The following is a 21,275-nucleotide window of genomic DNA, read 5'->3' on the forward strand; positions in this document are numbered from 1 at the left end:
ACCAACAAATATGTATTACTACCTATAATAGCAAGTGTTCTAAGGACTGGGAATAGATAAGGAACTTCTCTATTGGGATAAGCAACATAAAAAAGAGGAAATAGAAAAGATTCTGGGAGAAAGATACTAGTATATGGGGAAATTAAGAAAGGCTTCATGGAGGAGGCAGTAAACATCTGAACTTTGAATGAAGAAGGTAGAGTATTCTAGATGTAGTGGTCTTTGCTAAAATACAGACATGGAATATGGAGTAGATAGTTAAAAAAAGGAAGATCAAGAGAGGTATGTTAAACCACAGAGTGATTCATGGTGATGTGCCCTAAGGCTGGAAAGGGAAGAGGGGATCAGGTTATAGTGAATTTAAAATATTAAACAGAATATTTTGTATTTGCTCCTAGAGGCCACAGGGAGCCACTGGAGTTTATCATGTAGGATGTATGTGTGTGAGTGCATGACATAATTGAACCTAAATTTCAGGAAAATGACTGGTTACTAGAGGATGAATAAAAATAAGTTAAGACCTGAGCTAGACAAAACCCTCTGACCCCCACAATTCCAGCAGTTATTGAAATAACCTAGTGTGAAGTGATCGGGGACTGTGTCAGAGAAAACTGTACATTAGGAAAATGTAGTTGGAAATGACAAGATCAAGCAACTGACTACATGTGAAGGGTAAAGAGTTAAGAATAGAAGATAATGAGGTTGCAAATCCTGAGGTGCAATTACAGGGGAGAGAGGTTAGGGGAGGATTTGTAGGAAGAATTGAGTTGTACAGTCTTAAAACACATTCACTTGTAGAAACTTATAGGACATTTCGTTCAAAACACAAGAAGAAGCTGGACAAGGCAACGTCACTTGGTGATCACTTTAGCTCCCATGGATGTCATTATTTCTGTGCTGATGATTTCCAAATCTACCTTTCCTCCTTCAATCTTTTTGCTGACCTCTAATCTCACATCTCCCAACCGCTTCACAGGTATCTCAAAACTGAATGTTCATTTGGTATCTTAAACTCAAAATGTCTAAAAAACATCTTATCTTTATTACTGTAGAAGGTACCCCGATACTCCCAGTTCCTCAGGCTCTCAATATAGGACTTATCCTGGACTCCTCTCAGCTCTCAGATCCAATATGGTGTCAAGGCCTGTCAAGGTCATTTCTGGAGCATATCTCCCATATATAACCCCTTCTCTCCTCTGATCTTGCCCCTACTCTGGAGCCCCCATCATCACCTCCTTCCTGGACGATTGCAATTACTGCTGGGACAGGTTGCCCTCCTCAGGTCTCTCTCCACTCTAGTCCATTCTCCACTCAGACAACAAAGGGATGTTCCTGAAATTCCAGTGGTTTTTCATTGCCTTCATGAACAAATATAAAGAGAAAGCTAGTTAGCATAGGAGAAGAGTGCTGGCCAAGAATCAAGAAAATAAAGGCTCAACATTTGTCTCAGTCTCTGTTTTGACAAGAAAAATGGGGATAATAGCACCTCATACAGAGTCATGAGAATCAAATGAGATCTTTAAAAATACTTATTACAATGCCTGGCACATGGTTGGTGCAAATGTTTATTTCTTTCTGTAATCTGCCTTAGAGGAGGATAGATTGCCCCCCCCCACAACCCAAGCAGGCTATTGCATGAATCTATGTGTGAGATGATAAGGGTAAACTAAGATGGGACAATGTCTGAAGAAAGAAGGAGAAAGGAGGGATGCTGCAGAGATGAGCCAACCAGGGGTGCTGCAGAAGTGAAATGGACCAGAGCTGCCAAGGAGGTGAAATCAATAGCAGGTGTTACAGAAGAAAAACCAATCAGGGACATTGCAAAAGTGAAATGGACAAGAGCTATTGAGGAAGTGAAATTAACATCAGATGTTGCAAGGGGAAAAATAAATCAGGGATGCTGGAGATATGAAATGGACAAGAAGTGCTAAGGAGGTAAAATCAATATCAGATGTTGCAGAGATGAAACCAACCAGAGGTGCTGCAGAAGTGAAATGGACCAGAGCTGTTCAGGAGGTGAAATGGACAGGTGAAATCAAGGATGCTTCAGAAGTGAAATGGACCAGAAGTGTAAAGGAGGTAAAATCAACAGCAGATATTGTAGAAGAAAAATCGATCAGGAATGCTGTAGAAGCAAAATGGACCTGAGATGCTGAGAAGGTGAAATTGACAGCAAATGTTGCGGAGGTGAAACCAACCAGGGATGCTACAGAAGTAAAATGGACCAGAGCTGCGAGGAGATGAAATGGACAGCAGATATTGTAGGAAAAAAATGGATCAGGGATGTTGCTGAAGTGAAATGGACCATAGATACTGAGGAGGTGAAATGGACAGCAGATGCTGCAGAGGTGAAACCACCCAGGGGTATTGCAGAAGTGAAATAGATCAGAAGTATTAAGGAGGTGAAATAGACAGCAGATATTGCAGTGGAAATTCAATTAGGAATGCTATAGAAGCAAAATGGACTTGAGATGCTGAGCAGGTGAAATCGACAGCAGATATTATAGAGGTGAAACCAACCAGGGATGCTGCAGAAATTAAATGGACCAGAAATGCTGAGGAGGTGAAATTGACAGATGTTACAGAAGAAAAACTGATCAGGGATGTTGCAGAAGTGAAATGGACCAGAGCTATTGAGGAAGTGAAATTAATAGCAGATGTTGCAGAAGAAAAGCCAATCAGGAATGCTGTAGAAGTGAAATGGACCTGAGATGCTGAGGAGGTGAACTCAATAGCAGATGTTGCAGAGGTGAAACCAACCAAGGATGCTGCAGAAGTGCTAAAGAGGTGATAATCGACAGGTCTTGACATATTAGATGTGAGTGAATCCAGAATAACTGGTGTCGGGACCCTGAGAGATACGATAGATAGTGTCACCCTCCACAGTAATAGGGAAGTTGGAGGTAGGGAGAGTTTTAGGAGGAAAGATAGTCATTTTAAGCTCTCTACTGGATTCAAATGAGAAGTTGTAAGTCAGCAGAATGAGAAAGGCAGGAAAAATAGATTTGGGAATTTTACACAGCTGGTCACTAAATTCATGGGAGCTGATGAGATCTCCAAGGGAAATAGTAAAGAGGGAAAAAAGGGCCAGGATAGAACCCCTAGGGACATGATTTAGAGGAAGAGCCAGATCAAGGAGGCAGAAAGGAAACAGTTTTGGAAACCTACAGAGAGGAGGGGAACAAAGAGAGGATGATCAATAGTAGCCAAGACTGCAGAAAAGTCAAGGACACTAACCTTTCAGGTCACTGAACTTGACACTAAGAGATCAATGATCACTTTGGAAAGAACAGTGTCAGGGAGCTGGTTTCTAGGTAGAAAATAAAGTAGAGGCACCAAGATTTTTTGAAGATTTGGGCTAGGAAAGGGAGAAGACAGAATGATAGCTTGAGAGTATGGTAGAGCTAATAAAGCTTTCTCAGTGTAAAGTATTACCCCTTTAAGGTCTAAGTTAAGGCTCTCTCCTCCCCCTTCCATCCCTGGAGGCGTCTAAATCAGTGCATGAAATGCACAACAGGGAGGCTGGAAGGAACACTCTGGCCTCTCAATTCCGTGCCAGAGGCAGTTCAGGGGATGGTTCTCTTTTTTTCTTCTGGTCTGTCAGCTGAGGCTCTGTTCATTCCTCCAGGAAGCGCAGGCCACTCCCCTTTCTCTGGAGCTGAATAAGGTCTTCTTTCCTGTGGTGTGCTATGTTACATAGCACTTGCCATAGTTATCCTCTCATCCAACTAGAAGGTGAGTGCTGCTGTTACACTCATTCTGCAGAAGAGGAAATTGAAGTAGCCTGGACATAAGTGGCTTGTCTAAGTATCTGAAGGTGTATTCAAATTCCAAATCCAGAGCTCTCTTCATTGCATGATTTGGAGGGTAAATCATCCAGTGTGGTTTCAGAAGGGGCTGAGGAACAATTGATTCTATGTCTGCTGCCCCACAACTCCAGTAGAAATGCCAGGAGCAGAACAGAGGTCTGTATACAATTGTAGATCTGAGCAGGGCCTTTGACACTGTCACAAGGGCTGATGGAAAAGTATGTTAAAATTTGGTTGACCAGAGAAGCTCATCAGTATAATTCATCAGTTTCATGATGGAAGCTTGCCCCAGGTTCTGTACAATGGATAGTGCTCTTGAGCTTTCCCAGTCACCAATGGAGTGACACAAGACTGTGTGCTTGGTTTCATGCTTTTTAGCATGATGTTTTCGACCATGTTATCAAATATCTTCAGTTACTGCAGTGATGGTAAATTCATCAACTTGAAAAGGCTACAAGCCAAAACTAAAGTTTAGGGAGTGTTGGTGCATGATTTTTTGTAGATGATTGTGCACTCAATGCAGCCTCCAAAGTGATATGCCACAAAGTATGGATCCATTCTCTGCTTTTTGTGCTCATTTTGGCCTAACAACATCCAGAAAGCATGTCTACTCTGTCGGCCGGTACCATATCATCCATATGTGGAGCCATTGGTTTCAGAAAATGGAGAAGTTTTGAATGCTGTAGATAAGTTCATTTACCTTGGCAGCATACTTTCCTGGGATATACACATCAATAATGAGACTGATACACAGATTGGCAGAGTTAGCTCAGTGTTTGGAAGGTTCTAAAGGAAAGTGTGGGAGAGGAGAGGTGTTAGACTATGAAATTGAAGGTCTACAGAGCCACGGTACTGACCTTGTTGTTGTATGCCTGTGAAACCGGGACAGTCCATCAGTTCCATGCCAGGAAACTGAATCGCTTCCATTTGAATTGTCTTAAAAAGATTCTGAAGATCTGGCAGGAGAAGGGACCAGACACTGAGGCCCCTTCTCGAACTCAACTGCCAAGTATTCCAACTCTACTGCACAAAGCACAACTCCAACAAAGCACGACCACATTGAAGCCGAATGCATGCTTGCCAAAAAGATGATTTTATGGAGAATTCCCAGAGGGCATGTGCTCACAAGGGGACAGATGAAGAGATACAAAAATACTCAAACTCTCTCTGAAGAACTTTAGAATTGATTCTATGACATGGGAGACACTGAAACAGAACTGCCCAGCATGGCGTGCCCTCATTTTACAGAAGGTGCTTGTGCTCTATGAGCAAAGCAGAATTAGCTGAGAAGAAATGTGAGATGTGCAAAGTTGAGTCCAGGTCAAATGTCCATAAGGACTCTGTGACAGTCTTGTGGCAGAACATCGCAAGCCCCTGCAGGCGTGATCAGTCACAGTCAGACATACTAAAGTGACTCTAAGATAGTGATGCCATTTTGGTCCTCTTTAAGAGCAGACAACCACCACCAATGGTTTTCCCCAATAGAATGTAATGTGGTGAGATAGCAAAATAGTTCAAAATAAGCATGTGACAAATTCACAGTTCTCTTTAACAAAAGGTAGATTTATTTAAGGGAAGAGCTTACAGACAAAATGCAGGGTACACTAGTCACCAGGAATGGTAAATATGAAGACAAGTTCCTGCAGGGAAACCAGGAGAAAAGAAATAGTCCTTGAGGTGGGAGACTGACCAGAGTTAGGAGCAATGGCACCAGTAGAAGGCACTATGAGGGAGAGAAAGAGAGAACCTCTTTTTAAATCTTACTTTGCTAAAGAACTTAGCAATGATTTTTTTTTAATCAAGGGGGAATTTGCCCTTAGGGGTTTCTCGGGGGATAAAGCTGGAGAGGAGGATCAAGGAGCAAAGGAAGTGCCAGGAAGCTCGAGGGTGGGGGAATCTGAGCCAGAGTACACCTGGCAAATCAATTCCCAGACTGTCAAAAGACATGCTAATCAATATCCCAAAGGGTTTTTTGAAGATGCTCAGGTTGAGGGATGGATAACGGGGGTTGCTAATGAGTTCCTTCCTCCATAGTCTGGGAATGATCTGACTACAGCATTTTTCTGAAAGAGGAAGAGAGTAAGTCACATCTAAAGGATGTTCCCGGAAGGCAGGGGCACCAAAGGCTTGCCAAACAAGTGCAAAGGAGCAGCAGATTCTAGGCACACGGTGGAAGCAAAGGTTTGGAGGTGGGAGATGGGGCTCAACACGTGCAGCGCTTTGCCTCTAGCATGGGGGGGGCGTGGCCAGACTACGAGGAGTCCTCCCCGCCTCTGGACAGTCCCGAGAAGTCGGCCAGCAAGGAAAGAGAACAGACCGATGGACCACTGCACGGAAGACACAGGCTCCGAGAGCGAAGGGAAGGTCAGCGGGCGATCAGCCCCAGGGACGACTGTCGGATCTCAGTTCCGGGGGCTCCGCAAGTGCGCCTCTGTAGCGAGCAGGGCGCAGGTGCAGAGAGCAGGTCCTGAGCGCCAGCCTGAGGCGTCCTCGTTTCTCTGCAACACCAATTCCCAGAAAGCCCGCTGGGGACGCTGGTGCTGTAGTCATGGCGACACCGTGGGCGGCGCAGACGCGCGGACGGTTTCCATGGAGCCAGCCGAGGCTTACGCAGCCGTAAGAGGAGAACCTCGGGCTCTAATTGGCTGATAGCGCGCGTATGTCCCGCTCACCCCTCGGTCAAGACAGACGCTGGACTCCGTATGTGCGCCTGCGCAGTGGGAGCTCGCTCCATCAAGGCCGGAGGCATCTGGTGAGTGCGGACTGTGAGAGTTGCGGCCTCACGGTTCCCTGGAGGCGCCAGAGGTTAACGGGCAGCTGCCCTCCGGCCCGGCCGGTCCCCTCGTGGTCTGTGCTCCCGATCCGGCCCCCTCAGAGCCGTCGGCAGCCGAACGCTTCCTCTGTGGCTTAGGCAAATGGCGGCTGCGCAGGAACGAAGGGGGGGGGAGGAAAAGCGGGGATTGTAGCGCGGTCCCTTCTGGGAAACGTAGTTTGTAAACCGCCGGGGGAAAAAAAAGACGGTATTTTAGTCTGCCCAGGCGCGGAAGGAGGAGGTGCGCGCGCAGCTTCTTTCGCCTTTCGGGAAGTGTAGGCTGGACCCTGGCGCGGAGGGAGGTGAGGACAGGAATGGGCGGGGGGAGGCGGAGAAAGAGTGGAATGGGGGTGGGGTGGGGCCAGGGAGACCGCAGAAGACCCAGGAGACCCTAGACCCCTGAGATCATACGCTGACTGGGGGCACTGAGGAGGGCAGGGTGAGAGCAGTAAGTGCGGGAGGGGGAGAAGGAGGAGGAGGATGGAGATGAAGGATGTCTGGGGCGGGGAGCGGGATCTTGGAAGCCCGTTCTGCTCCTGGGAACACTGGCTGTAAGGCGTCTGATAGGGGGAAACTGAGGCACGGGGAGCAAAAGAGGGAAGAGCGCTGAACCTCCCCCTGTCCCTGGAGCACACTGGAGAGTCTTCAGGGCTTCTGCAAAGAGGGGAGATTGAGGCAAGAGGATGAAGCACCTCCTAGGACAGAGGTGTGCTGGAGAATATGGGAACTCCCCTTTCCCCCGTCTTGTGCTACAGTGGCCGGGGGAGGGGACGGAGGGGATCTGGGAGAGGGACCCTCCCCCTGGTACCCAGCCTGGTTTGGGGTCCAGTGGGAGTCCTGCCCCCCATAGCACATCAGGTGCCTCAGCCGGCCCCCCCTTCGAGTGCTTGGGCCAGGAGCCAAGGAGGGGCCTTTTGGCCCCAGGAGCTTGTGGGGAGCAATTGCCCTCCCGCTGGGACATCCTGGAGACCTCCTCACATGGGCCCTTACCTGGGATCCTTGCCCATCCCTATGAGCCATCAGTGTGCAGGTTATGGGGAGATGTGATCAGGGCAGGCCCGAGAAGGGCACAAGACTGAGCCCCTACCCTCACATCTTAATGGGGGGCAGAAGAGGAGGTTCTCAAGCAGACCTGCTGGATTCTCGCTTCCCTCCCTGTGCCCACGGTCCTCACTGTAGTACTGCCCCTTTGTTTGACACAGGAGGAAACTCAGGCCACAGAGCGCTGCTTCTGGTAGATTCCATGTCTCTGGGAGCCCCCCCCAAAGGGCTCCTGAGGGCTCCTGCCCCCAGGGAGCGGGGTGAGAACGTGTATGCCCATAAAAACCTGGTGAGTGCCTCTAAGAGATGGCAACTTTTGGGCTCATACTCCTCAAACTTCACTTTGGGTGGAGAGGCTGAAGGTGGGGGTGGGCTGAGGAGGCTGGGGTCATCCTCTCCGATCATATCCAGAGTGCCTGGCCCATTGGTATTTGGTTCTTTCCTCCCCCCCCACTGTGCCTCCTTTAGTAGTATCTAGGGTGATTGGACAGAAAGCCAGAGGATTGGTGATGGATGGTGAGGGAGGGGGAGGAAACGGGGGCAAGGACCCTAGGAAATTCCAGGCTGTTGGTGGTTGGGGGTGTGGACATCACCTCAGTGGACATGACTCTCCTAGGCAGACTCTCTTCCACCCTTGCACTGTAGCTCCTGCACCCTACAAACTGGGCCCTCACAGAATTTCCCCCCTCTTTTGTTGGGGAGGGATCAAGCCCTGGCTCACAGTGGGGAAAGGGCCACCAGTCCACGTGTTGGAGATTGCTTTGCAGCACTCTCATCCAGCCCTTGCTTTTAGGGTTAGGGAGTCCAGTTAAGGCCATTTTCTTAGTGGCATCTTCTCTAATCCTGTTTGCTCCTCTAAGGAGTTGCTAAGGTGGAGATGCCTGGGTCCAACTTGCTCCTCCAGGACCTTGGACAGCGCATCCCTTAAGCTTGGGGCTAAGGTGAAGGTGCCTGGGTCCAACTTGCTCCTCCAGGACCTTGGACAGCGCATCCCTTAGGCTTAGGCCTTAGGTGGAGGTGCCTAGCTCCAGTTTTCTCCCCCAGGACCTTGGACAGGACACCCATTCTATCCTTTCCTTGGGTAGTGTGCATTTAGGCTTAGGCCAGGGGTAGGGGTACACACACTCTTGATCATCCCAAGTGTTCCTGTAGGAGGAGCCCCCCTCTCCCCAGCCCTGTGAGTTCCCTTGGGGAGCCCTCTCCGCTGCTTTGCCTTCTGCTCTGTCTTCTGTCTATTTCTGCCCCTTTGAGACCAGCCCTGGCCTTTGGGGAAGGAGGCCTTGCAAATGCTGCTCCTGCTATCTGCGGCCTGACTCCCCCTCCACAGCCTGCCGAGGCCCCCTGCTCACACTACCTGTAGACGTGCCCAGGTCCCCCATCCTTAGTACACTTGCTGCCTCCCAAGCTGCTGTCCAGAACAGAGGGCCTTCTATGCCTGTTGCTTGGGCCTCCTGCTTGGCTCATTGGCATCCTTGGACACATCTCGCCCTCCTGTTTCTCCTGCTCCCCCGGGGCTCTGTGCCCAGCTTAGGCTCTCCCTGAAGCACCCACCTCTCCCTCACTCTTGGCCATCTGCCCAGGAGCGTGGCCTCCATCTGGGAGGATGCCCTAGTCCTCTACCTCATCCTCCCACCTCAGCCACCTGGCTATCAAGGGGGCATCGTGGAAGCTTGAGGAGCTCCCATCCCGGCCGGCCGCTTGGTCATTCTGGTCCTGACCCAGTTCCCTGGACTTAGCACATTCACTGTTCTCTTCTGCTCCTCTTGGACCTTGAGTTCCCTGCCACCTGCAGCCTCCGGCCCTGACCCAAGGTGCTTGTGGCCCCTTTGGGGGTCGCAGCCGACCCTGTAGCACCTAATGTTGTCTGATAACTGAATGCAAGATGAGGGCTCCCTGAGGATGCAGGGGGGACAGAGCAGGGGGGAGGCTGGGAATCAGGGCAGCCCGACTGTACCAACCAGCAAAGCCAACTGACTCCAAGGGAGGATCTTCACATAGCCATTGAGTAAGACTTTGAAAAGGAGGCTGATGGGATTCCTCGGGGAAATGACATGCACGGACTAGGAAGGGAGCCTCCGAGGTCTCTGAGCATTGAGTCTGAAACCTGGCAGAAGGGAGGCTGGAGTGGAGGTTCGGCCACCACTCCTCCTCCACTGCTTTGTGTCTTGACATTCCCTCCTTTAGCATCCTTGGGAGGAACTTCCCCAGACCCCACGGGAGAGAGAGGCCGGGGGCCCGAAGTTCAGAGGTCCTTGCAGATCAGGGTCCCGTGAGAGGCTGAAGATGCCAGCTACCATAGGCTCCTTGGGTCTGCAGCGGGATGAGGAGACAGCCTGGGGCCCGGACTCCACCTCACAGGGTGACCACAGTAGCCCCGAGTCCTCTCGCCAGCGTTTCCGGAGATTTCGCTATCAGGAGGCAGCCGGGCCCCGGGAGGCCCTGAGCCGGCTTCGGGAGCTCTGTGTCCTCTGGCTGCGGCCAGAGGTCAGCCCCAAAGAGCGGATCCTGGAACTGCTGGTGCTGGAGCAATTCCTGAACATCCTGCCCGTGGAAATCCAAACCTGGGTGCGGATGCAGGGGCCACAGAGTGCTGAAGAAGTGGTGGGGTTGCTAGAAGGCCTACAAAAGAGCCCCGTGAAGCTGATGCAGTGGGTGAGACTGGAAGGGCTTGGAAGACTGGGGGGCAGGAGGGGCTGGGGGAGACTGGGGGGCAGGGGGGCTGGGGAGACTGGGGGTGGGTGGGGCTGGGGGCATGGTGCTGCAGAGGCTGAGGCAGTGGGTAAGCCCAGGATGGGGAGGGCCAGAGGTGAGGCTGGGAAAGTTGGGGGGCGGGCAGGACTCCCGCCCCTACTCTCAGGGCCCTGAATTTAGGCTGAGCACTTCCTGTGTCCCTTCTCTTGAGGACTCTGCCCCAGCACGATCTCAAGGGCCCAGGTCACTTTTCTCCCCATTGCTCCCACAGCTTGGTGGTGCTGGTGGTGGAGGGAACGCTGGCTCCTGCCTCCCATGGTCAGCCTCCCCTGAGGCTCTGCAGGAGTAGGAAGCAGCTCTAATCTCAAGTCTGTTGGTGCCCCTGGCCCTTTTACGGCCAGGGAAGCTCTGCTCAGCGGTGCTGAGTCTCAGGCAGGGCTCTGTGCCCCACCTCTCATGTTTCCCAGATCATGGGGCGCATTCTGAGACAGGAAGAACTTGCTGCAAAGATTGAACCCCCCGGCATCCAACTGGGAGCCAAGGACCTTCAGAGCAAAAGCCAGAAGGAAAAGGAACCACTGCTAAGGTCTCGGCCAGACGCCCAAGAGGAGGCAGGCCAAGATGTCAAGGAGGAGCCCGGCGCGCCAAATGAAACAAGTAGGTGACGGGCCACCATGGTGCTGCCTTTGCAGGGGGCAGCAGCGGTCAGAGGAGTGCTTTTGGGGGAGCCAGAGGATGTCGTGGCCTCGTAGAGGGAAAAGCCGGGGTTGAAGAGAGACAGAAAAAGGGAAGAAGAGACAGATACAAAGGGGAGACAGAGACAGAGTGAGAGAGACAGATACACACAGAAACAGAGATTAAGAGAGGAGGGAGGAGCACCTAGGGCCACTGAAGCCAGGTCCACAGGTGCCACACCTGTTCACAAACACCTACTTGCCAGGCACAGCTGGGCCCTCAGATCTGTGGAGGTGCCCCCAGGGCAGGATATACTGGAAAGGCCTCAGGCCATGGTCTTGAACCCATCCTGTCTCCTTCCTAGCTTCACCCACTCCCCAGATCCCTGCCCACTCTCAGGAGGGGAATGGCCAACACCCAGAGACGACAGCCTCCTTCCTGCCTTCAGGATGTCAGGTGAGCTCTCCTGGTGGGCAGGGTCCTGGCCACAGCCCTCCTCTTCCTTTTCTTCCCCCCCTCTCATTCTTCTCTCCTCTCTTTTCCTTCCTCTCCCCTTCTCTTCCTCTCCCCTTTTCTTATCTTTTCCCTCCTTTCTCACCTCCCCTTCCTTCCCTCTCCTCCCTTCCCTTTCCCTTCTCTCTTCCTCTCCTCCTCCCCTTCCCTCTCTTCTCTCTAAGTTTTGACTACCAAGTCCTCCCTGTTACCTCATTGTCCTTCTCCTTGGTAATTGTGGCCCTTGAGGGCCCCTGAAACCCTTGACAGCAGACTTAATGGAAGTCAGGCCCTTTCTCTGCCTTAGGTCTGGCTTATGCAGGGGGTACTGGGAAGGAGTTGTGGGAGGACAGAGGGGAAGGTGTGTCACATTGGAGGAGGTCACACAGTGAATAGGCCTCAGGATTCTGGAAACGTTATCTGTATGGGACTACAGAAGAGACCCGTGTTTCCCTCCCCCCAATCACCCATAAGAGCAAGCACCCATTGCTACTAGAACCATTGCTGATGGCCTTGTTCAAATCCCCATCTTTGCTATTCTGAGCTGGGGGACACTGGCCACATCCAGTGCTTTAGTTTGCTGGGGGTGGGAGGGGAGTCATGCACCAAATAGAAATGGGAACATCTTCCATGACAGGACAGTGAAGGGGGGAAGGGTGATTGAAGGAAGCCAGGGAGGTCAGTAGTTGTAGCAAAAAAGGAGGGACCTCCCAGGCCTGGGGGAGGACCAGAGGAAATGCTGAGACTCAGGCAATGGAACAGCAGGAGACTGGGGGCATTGGATGGAGAAAGAGAGCAGGAGACAGGTGCTAAAAGGCTTTGAAGGCTAAACAGAGCATTTTGTATTTGTTCCTGGAAGCAATGGGGAGCCACTAGAAGTGGAGTAGGAGTGACATGGCATGTTTTAGGACTGGTGGCTGAATGGAGGATGGATTGGAGGGGGGAGATCAGAGGCAGGCAGGTCCCACAGCAGTTACTGCTATAGTCCAGGTGTGAAGTGATGAGTCCAGGATGGGGGCTGTATCAGAAGAGAGAAAAGGCTGTTGGAAATGGTGTAGAGGTGACATGGACCAAAGATGGATCAGAGGTGAAGTGGACCAGAAATGTTGCAGAGATGAAATGGACCAGAGGTAATAGAGAGGTGAAATGGACCAGAAATGTTGCAGAGATGAAATGGACCAGAGGTAATAGAGAGGTGAAATGGACCAGAAATGTTGCAGAGATGAAATGAATCAGAGATACTGCAGAGGTGAAAAGGACCAGAGTTGATGCAGAGGTGAAATGGATCAGAGGTGCTACAGGGGTGACATGGCGGATCTTGACACCATGTTGGATTTGCAGGGTGAGAGCGTGAGTAGTCCAGCTTGTTTCCTAGAATGGGAGCCTGGGAGGATGGGGGTACCTTCTAGTGATAGGACTGGTAGGAAGGGGGAGAGTTTAGAGGAAAGATCATAAATTGTTTTGGACATGTGGAGTTTAAAATCTCCTCTAGACATCCAGTTCAAGATATCCGAAAGGCCTTTGGAAATGGAAACTGAGAGTCAGCAGAATTTGGAAAAGGTAGATTTGAAAGTTATCAGTATAGAGATGATCTTTTAGTCCATGGAGGAGGATGAGATCCCCAAGTAAAGTCAGATGGAGGGAAAAGAGCAGAGGAGGGAGAGGGGGAGGAAGGGGAGGAGAAGGAAGAAGGGGAGGAGGAGGAAGAAAGGGAAGAGGAAGAGGAGGCAGTGGCCCCTAGCTGAGATGTCTGTGTGGAGAGGTTGATTCAAGCTCAAGGAGACATACTTGGCGGCTTGATGGATGGGGAGCCTGCATTCAGAGAAGTGTTGATTTTTTGTGTTTTTGTTAATTAAGCAGTGAGCAGGTGTCTGTGAAGAGGTGTTCTGGATTGGCTGCCAATGGAGACAGACCCTAAAGTGTAATGTTCTTGAATTGTGAGGGTCCAGTCGTCTGCTCAATTATAATCCTTCTCTGGGAGGAGATCTGTAAAATCTTTTCCTCTGTGTGCAGGTTTCTTGGGAGCTCTGAATCTCCTCCAGCTCTTGTCCTTTCTCAAATCAGACTGGTCTCCTTCAGCCTGCCTGGCGTCAAGACTTTATCCCAGAGTCGATTCTCCCAGACTCAATGCTGACCTTCTTTTATCCTCTCAGAGAATGGGCATGGGATAACGCAAGGGCTTCTGGGAAACATTACTTCAACCAATGAGCTTGCTCCTCCTAGAATTCCTAAGCTGTAAACTCCCTTTAAAGGCCCGAACCAAAGGTCTGAGCCAGAGAACTGTCAAGTCAACCTGAATTCTCAACTTGTCACTGTCCAGACAACCTGAGTTCTCACCTAGTAATCTTAACACTAAAGGGCTTGGGATCTTCTCTCAGGGCATGAGCTGAGACCTGGAAGGTCTTGCCTTAAGGTGGAGGGGAGGGAGATGACTTCTCCATCCTCCATGTGTCCACCACCCATCTCTCTTCCATTGCCATCGACAGCTCTCAAAGCCTCCTACCCTTCCGTCCTCCCACTCCTCCCCTCATCCTGCCTCTTGGTCCATCTCACTTTTGGGTGCTTTTTTCCCTCCTACTCCCTCTCTTCCTTAAAAAAGCCTTCCCTAACCTTCACACTGCCTCGCATTGACTCATTTTTCATTAATTTTATTCACGTTGTTTATGCTGCCTCCACGCGTATGGATTCTTGTCTCCCCCAGCAGACTAGGAGCTCCTTCTGAGGAAGAATTGTTTTATTCTTTGTACACAGTGCGAGGTGCAGAATCAGCACACGAGCAATGCTTGTTCACTGAGTGAAGAACACTGAAGACCATTTTTGCTGGCTTCTCAGTGCAGGGGGAGCAGTGCCCAATGAAGCCAGAAAGATTAGTTGGGACTGGGTCAGAGAGGGCTTTAAAAGCTAAATGGAGGGAACCATTGGCCTTGGTTGAGGAGGGGAGTCACAGGCTTAGATCTGAATCTAAGGAAAATCCCTTTGGAGCAGGAGTTGGGGGGAGGCAAGGAGCCCAGTAAGGTGAGGAGGGCTTGGACTAAGATGGACTAAATATGGATACATTTGAGAGTGTGGGTGTGGGGCAGCAGGGTCAGAAAAGAGGCATTATTAGTCACCTGACCTTACCCATCCTGGGAGTCAGAGGCCTCTGAGATCCCATGATCCTCCCCCCCCTCCCCCACCCCGGAGTCCTCCTCCCCGGCCAGCCCCTCCTCTGAACAGGGTGGGCAGTCATTTGCCTGAGGAGCTCCTGAAGTCCAGAACTATAATGTGTTGTGGACGTGTAATGTGCTGTTGCCTCCAGAGACTGCCGATTGCTCTCTGGTCTAGAGGAGAGACTTCTCTCTCCAGAGAACCGCCTCAACTCTGACCTAGAGCAGAGACTCTTCTTTCCTCCAGAGAGCCGCCTCAAGTCTGGTCCAGACAAGACTATCTCTTGAGTGCGGCCCTCTTTTATCCTCCCAGAGAATGGGCTTGGGATAACACAGGAGCTTCTGGAAAAATTACTTCAACCAATGAACTTGCTCCTCCTAAGCATGCAAGCTCCTCCCCAGGAGTTCAAAGGGGTTAAACTCCTAGTAAAGACCAGAACTAGAGAATTGTTAAGTACCGACTTAGAACTAATATCTCATTATCTCATTAGCACTTAGTAAGACCCTAACACAGACCCCTCAGATCCCCGTGGTGGGATTCGAGAGACTGTGGGCAGTGAGAGAGAATCCCTCTGTGACCCCTGGGCCCTCTGTGCCCGGCAGCCTCTGACCCAGGGCTGTTTCCCCAGGAGGGGTGGGGCCTTCTGGACCCCTCCCAGAAGGAGCTATACTGGGACGTCATGCTGGAGAAGTACGGCAGTGTGGTCTCCCTGGGTAAGGACTGCTCATCCTCTTGGGGTTGGGAGGAGTGGGAGGGTGTTGGTTGGAGGGGCACAAGCTGGAGGTTGCAGGATGGGGGACCCCCGCGTGAGGGGGCTGGAGTGGGATTGTCAGGGAGAAGTGGGAACTCATGACGGGGTAAGAGACCTTAACTCGCCTGTGGCAGCCGTGGCGGGGGCTCAGGATTGCCACACCTGGAACCACCCAGGAGACATCAGGCCTTTGGGGAGGGAAGAGCCAGGAAGAGGCTGGGTACCCGGTGGCCGCTTGGTTTTTCCAAACTCTTTTCTTGTTGTGGTACCTTGAGACATCATTGAGTCCTCCTGGGAGCGGGGGTACCTGTCTCCTAGTGCAAGCGGGGCTGTGGCTTATGTCCTGCTGGGCCAGCCCTGCGGCCCCATGGGGGCAGTGTTAATTGTGGGATTCCTGGAGATGTTATATGAGAGAGGCCCTCTGGGGCCAGGGGCCAGCCTTGGTTCGGATCTCTGTGTGGGACCTGCCCGAGAGCCGCCATCACACGAAGGTGGGCTCAGAGAGTGAGCAGGATGATTCCTGCCAATGGAGACGCTTTGGAGATGCTAATTCAGCACCTGGGGGGCTCTGAGTGCCATAGCTCCCCTGGCAGATGACACCGTCCCCTGGCACATCACACCCTGTCTCCTGCAGGCCCTGCTTTCCCTCACAGACCCCACCATCCCCCAGCATGCCATGCTGTCCCCCAGCAGACCCCTCCATCCCCAGGCACACCACGCTGTTCCCCAGCAGACTCTGCCATCCCCCAGCACACTGCGCTGTCCCAGCAGGTCCCGCCATCCCCCAGCATATCACGCTGTCCCCCAGCAGACCCTACCATCCCTCGGCACACTGCGCTGTCCCCCAGCAGACTCTGCCATCCCCCAGCACGCCACGCTAACCATTTGCAGCAGGCTTCAGGCTTCTCCCTCGGGTGAGGGCCTCCTCCCATGTCGGGCTCTCTCTTGAGGAGTACCTACAGGACCAAGCGCCAGCAAGGACCAGCTGGTGAGGAGGGGCAGTTTCAGTCCGGGGTCACCCCCTCTGCCTCACCCCGTTCCCAAGGACCATCCTGCCCACAAAGGTCCAGTAGAAATGAAAACTGGCGTCTGCTCGGTCCCGGCTCAGGGGCCTTCCTCAGACCCCTAACATCCAGTCTGCCTCGCTCGGCCGGCCGGCTCGCCCTCGGAACGCTCCGGCTTTCTCCCGCTTCCTCATGGGGGATGTCTTGGGGTCTTGGGCGCCACGAGATTGTCCCGAGGATTAGCCTTGCACAGAGAGGGAAGGGTCTTGGGAGGAGAGAGCGTGAACATGACGGCAGCCGAGAGCGAGCCGCGGGAAGGCCAACAGTGGGGTGGCGGTGGGAACAGTGGATGGTGGCGGACTTCCCGCCCTCCTCCTCCCTAACGTCAGACACTCTCCTGGAGGCAGCCTCTTTCCCTCTGGGAGGTCTCTTCCCTGCCCGCTGCCCCAACCTGCCATCTGTGGTCACCAGGCCAGCGAGGTCCAGCCTGACCCAACCACTTTGTACTAAGCAGTTGTAGACGGGACAAAGGGGGGATAATCGGCTGCTGTGGAGAGCAGCTTCCTCCAGAAGCTGAAGGCCAGAGCCCGGGGTGGGGGGGGGGTGGAGATGAGATGAGGGGGAGCGTGCTGACCTGGGGGGATGGTGAGCCTGGGAAGGGGCCTGGAATCTGAGGAGCCACAGGCAGGCCTGGGGACCAGCAGGAAAGAGCCAGGAGCTAGGGAGAGACTGACGGGTGAGAGAGAGGGGCGATCTGGGGAGGAGGTGGGAGAGAGGGGGTGCCTGGGGCAGGAGGGCTTGGCCAGGGGTCAGGGATATGGGGGGAAAGCAAAGGAGGGGTCAGAGGCTCCTGAGTGGTGGGAGGAGAGCACAGGGAGCTGGCAGAGAACGGCCTCAGTTTTTAAAATATCAAATAGGAGGCAGGGTCCCAGCTAAGGGGGAGGGGGGAAGAGCAAAGGTTGGAAGAGCCATTGTGGAGGGCTGGGTGAGGGGTGGAGGGCCCAGGGCGTCCACATGGACTTAGAGTGGACCCTGTCAGGCCCTGATTTTCTCCACCCTCCACCATGGAGGAGACATGGTGAGAGTGATCGATGCCTGGAGCTTGGGGAGCACGTTTGGGCTTGTGGAGGGCCAGGGGGTCAGGAGAGGAGCTCAGGGAAGGGCTGAGCTGGTTCACCAAGGGGGAGAAGAGGAGGGAATGGCTAGTGCCGGGGAGGGGGGTCAGGCTAGGGGAGCCAGAGGGGTGGGGAGAGGCCAGTAGCTTAGGCTGGGGTTTGAGTTCTAGACCACGGGCTAAGTGATGTGAATGAGGTGAAGGCTGAAAGGAAGCCGAGTGCCCCGGGGAAATTGGTCAGGGAACTCTGCCCCTCCGAGTTCGGCCGAAGTCCCCCAGGCTCGGGGTAGGAGGGCCTGGTTTTCACTGTGGGTCCGGCCAGCTGTGTTCACTAAGTGCCTGCGGTGTGCACTGGCTGCACCCTCAGGACCTGAACAAGGTGCAAGCTCCTGGGCACAAACCCTTCTTGGACCTTCCTGCCCCTTGCCTGGGAGCCCCCCCACCCCCACCCCCAGGCTGGGCCTTCTGCTCTCAGCTTGGCTCTGCCGGCCTCACCCCCCTATTTCCTAGAGCCCGGGGGCCTTTTCCCACCTTTCCTGCTGGCTCCCCCAGGCCTTCACCCTTCCTCCAGCTGCCCCTCAGCTCTGTTCTGGGGTCCCCTTCCTGCTCTTCAGAGCTGGCAGGAAGCCCCAGACCCTCCTCCACTGCTGCCTCCGAGGCCCTGGTAGAGCTTTCCTGCCCGGGGGCTCTTGAGGAGAGCACTGGACAAATGGCCCCAGTGGCTTTTTAATGATTCCTTCCTGAGACCGCCCTTGCCAAGCTGACCGATTCCTTTCTGTGCCAGGAATCCCTGCCCCCAAACCCGAGGCCAAGGCCCTCATAGAGTCCGGGGAGGAGGCCTGGGGACCCGGCCCGAGCACAGCAGCCGAAGACAAAGCCCGGCCCAGAGGCCTCGGCCCGCCAGGTGGGCACGGGAGCCCAGGGCCTTGTGGGGATGCCAAGGGGTCGCCCCCAGCTCCCACTGGCTCCAAGGGAAAGGAGACACCTTGGCGGGGCCCACTGGGGGGGGCTGGAGTTCTCTAGCAGAAGCTCCAGCTCTGGGCTCCTTTCTGAGTTTCCAGAGGAGGGGGCGTTCTGTTCCGGGCATTCCCGGGGTCTCAGGGCTGCCCATTGCCCACCCCGGATGCCATCCTCCCCCGGGGCCTAAAGCTTCCCTCTTTCCTTAGGAGGCAGGACCCAGAACCACAAGGAATGCCCTTCCCGGGATGGCGCCAGGCCCCTGGCGGCTCAGCACCCGCCTCCCCGACTGGCCCAGGGAGACGGGCCAGCTTCGGGCAGAGGCCTCTGGACCACTTCGGAGCCGGGAAGCCCCGCAAGGAAAAGAAAGGCCCCTTTGCCAGCCTGGGAGGGCCCCCCGGGCAGGGCGGCCCGCGGCAGCCTCCTCCCCGGGGGAGTGGCTCAGCAGGCCCCGGCCGACCAGGCCCCGCAGTGGACGGACAGGGACAAGGGCTATTTTGCGCCAGGCCCGCGCCTGCCGGCCACGCTCCCGGCCGCCAGAGAGAAGCCCTACGTCTGCGACGAGTGTGGGAAAGGCTTTGACTGGAAGTCCGTGTTCGTGATTCACCAGAGGTCCCACGCGGGCCCGGCCTCGGGGCAGCCCGAGGACAGCAGGGAGCCCCGAGACCCCCGCGATCCCAGGGCCCGGCCACGGCCGGCTGCCGCCGGGGAGAAGCCGTACCGCTGCAGCGAGTGCGGGAAGGGCTTCCGCGAGCTGGCCACGCTGCGCAACCACCGGCGGAGCCACACGGGCGACAAGAGCTACCAGTGCCAGGACTGCGGCAAGGCCTTCAACTGGAAGTCGCAGCTGGTCATCCACAAGAAGGCGCACCTGGGCGAGCGCCAGCACACCTGCGCCGAGTGCGGGGAGACCTTCGACTGGAAGTCGCAGCTGGTCATCCACAAGAAGGCGCACCGAAGGGACGCTCCGTAGGCCGAGCGTCCGCGGGGGGCGGCCCCCCGCTGAGGACCCCCGTGCGCCCCCGCCGGTCTCCTCCCCGGTGGGGGTACCCCCAGTAGCGCGCCCCCTCCGGACTCTCCTGGGGGGGGTATCCCCAGTAGCGCGCCCCCTCCGGACTCTTCTCGGGGGGGGGGGGTAACCCCAGTAGCGCGCCCCCGCCGGCCTCTCCTCCCCGTGGGGGGGCGGGGTTAACCCCAGTAGCGCGCCCCCGCCGGCCTCTCCTCCCCGTGGGGGGGCGGGGTTAACCCCAGTAGCGCGCCCCCGCCGGCCTCTCCTCCCCGTGGGGGGGCGGGGTTAACCCCAGTAGCGCGCCCCCGCCGGCCTCTCCTCCCCGTGGGGGGGCGGGGTTAGCCCCAGTAGCGCGCCCCCGCCGGCCTCTCCTCCCCGTGGGGGGGCGGGGTTAACCCCAGTAGCGCGCCCCCGCCGGCCTCTCCTCCCCGGGGGGGTACCCCCAGTAGCGCGCCCCCATCGGGTCCGCTCAACTGCCGGCAGCTGGGCCCGGCCTCCTGGGACAGGGCCACCGGAAGCAGCCCTTGGCCTTCCTGTCTCCTGTGCCGAGACTCTAGAGTCCCAGCGGCCCTTCCCACACCTCACCGAGCCCTGCCCCTCCCCCCGAGACACTAATCTAGGCAATAAACTTCGTTAATATCTCCCGTAGCTCGAGTATCTTTTTTCTCTTGTCTCCCCCCCTCCCCCACCCCGAACGCGCCTTTGTAGTCACTAACTCTGAGGGAGGGAGGAGCAGCGCCAGGGCTGGGGCTGATCCAAAGAGAGCTGGGGGAGCTGCGGTGGAGACGGGCCCGGCACTGCGAGGCGAGGGAAGCAGAGAGGCCCGATCTCGGCCTTCCACACCAGGAGGGGGCCCAGGATAAAACCCGCAGGGACACCTATAGTTCGAAGGAGGGATTTGCAGGAGGAGCCAGCAAAGGAGACCGAAGGAGTAGTCAAAGAGGGAGGGGGACATCGAAGAGAGAGGAAAACCTAGATAGTGTTCTGGAGGAAAGAGTGACCCGCAGTGTCCACAATAGCAGAGAGATCAAGAGTCTGAGGACTAAGAAAAAGCCACTGGATTCGGTTACTAAGAGACCGTTAGAAACTTTGGAGAAAGTCATAGAGGCGGAATCAAGTCAAAATCCAGATTATAAAGGCTTAAAAAGAGAGCGAGGATAAAGCAAGTGAAAGCACCAACGGACCTAAGGCCAGTAGTTAGCGAGGATGGAAGGATCAAAGTGAGGTTGGTTTTTGCTTCCACCATAGACAGGAGAATAAGAGAATGTAATAAGGGAGTAAGCGTTATCTGAACACTTGCATTAACAAGTGCTTTTTGTTTGTTTTTTACAAATATGATCTCATTCGATCATTACAACAATCCTGAGAGGTATTGATTGTTATTATCCCTATTTTACATTTAAGGAAACTGAGGCAAGCAGAGATGAAATGACTTGCCCAAAGTCATACAGCTAGAAAATGTCTGGGGCTAGATTTGAACTCAGATTTTTCCCAGCACTCCATGTGCTGGTAGTTGTGAAGGGCATGAGAGGGGGGGGGGGGATCTGTTGGAAGGGATGGCAGGGGAGGGAATCCCCCGTGCAGATCGAGGGGCTTGGTCAGGAGTCAGGCCTCTTTATGTGAGATGGGGTTCGCTGCGTAGGTGAGAACATTATCCCTGCAGTAGAGTTGGAACGTTGGGTGGTTGAGCTCGAGAAAGACCCTGGTCTGGTCCCTGATCCTGTGAGAATCTTCCTCAGGCGATTCAAACGGAAGCCACTCAGGTTCCTGGCA

The 21,275-nt window shown here is 54.3% G+C and overlaps 2 protein-coding genes across 7 annotated transcripts; both read left to right on the forward strand.

Moving 5' to 3' along the window:
* Positions 1-5,113: 5,113 nt before the first annotated feature.
* ZNF446 (zinc finger protein 446) lies at positions 5,114-20,150 on the forward strand. 6 transcript variants are annotated; one of them, XM_074307088.1, is made up of 8 exons: positions 6,477-6,561; positions 7,824-7,951; positions 9,847-10,314; positions 10,821-11,010; positions 11,393-11,484; positions 15,296-15,380; positions 18,321-18,440; positions 18,703-20,150. In XM_074307088.1, the coding sequence occupies exons 2-8, from the start codon at positions 7,865-7,867 to the stop codon at positions 19,464-19,466; spliced, it is 1,806 nt and encodes a 601-aa protein (XP_074163189.1). In that variant the 5' UTR covers positions 6,477-6,561; positions 7,824-7,864; the 3' UTR covers positions 19,467-20,150. The 6 variants fall into 6 exon arrangements, with proteins under 6 accessions (XP_074163187.1, XP_074163192.1, XP_074163189.1 ...); XM_074307087.1 differs by lacking the exon at positions 6,477-6,561 and adding an exon at positions 6,815-6,923; XM_074307090.1 differs by lacking the exon at positions 6,477-6,561 and adding an exon at positions 6,986-7,069.
* On the forward strand, positions 16,016-17,008 carry LOC141559777 (uncharacterized; the record flags this gene model as incomplete). The annotated part of the gene is given in 1 exon segment (XM_074297476.1): positions 16,016-17,008. A coding segment is annotated over 1 exon segment (927 nt), but the record flags the coding sequence as incomplete, so codon positions are not given.
* Positions 20,151-21,275: the final 1,125 nt, after the last annotated feature.

The sequence above is a fragment of the Sminthopsis crassicaudata genome, chromosome 3, assembly GCF_048593235.1.
Source record: "Sminthopsis crassicaudata isolate SCR6 chromosome 3, ASM4859323v1, whole genome shotgun sequence".
Taxonomy (NCBI): domain Eukaryota; kingdom Metazoa; phylum Chordata; class Mammalia; order Dasyuromorphia; family Dasyuridae; genus Sminthopsis; species Sminthopsis crassicaudata.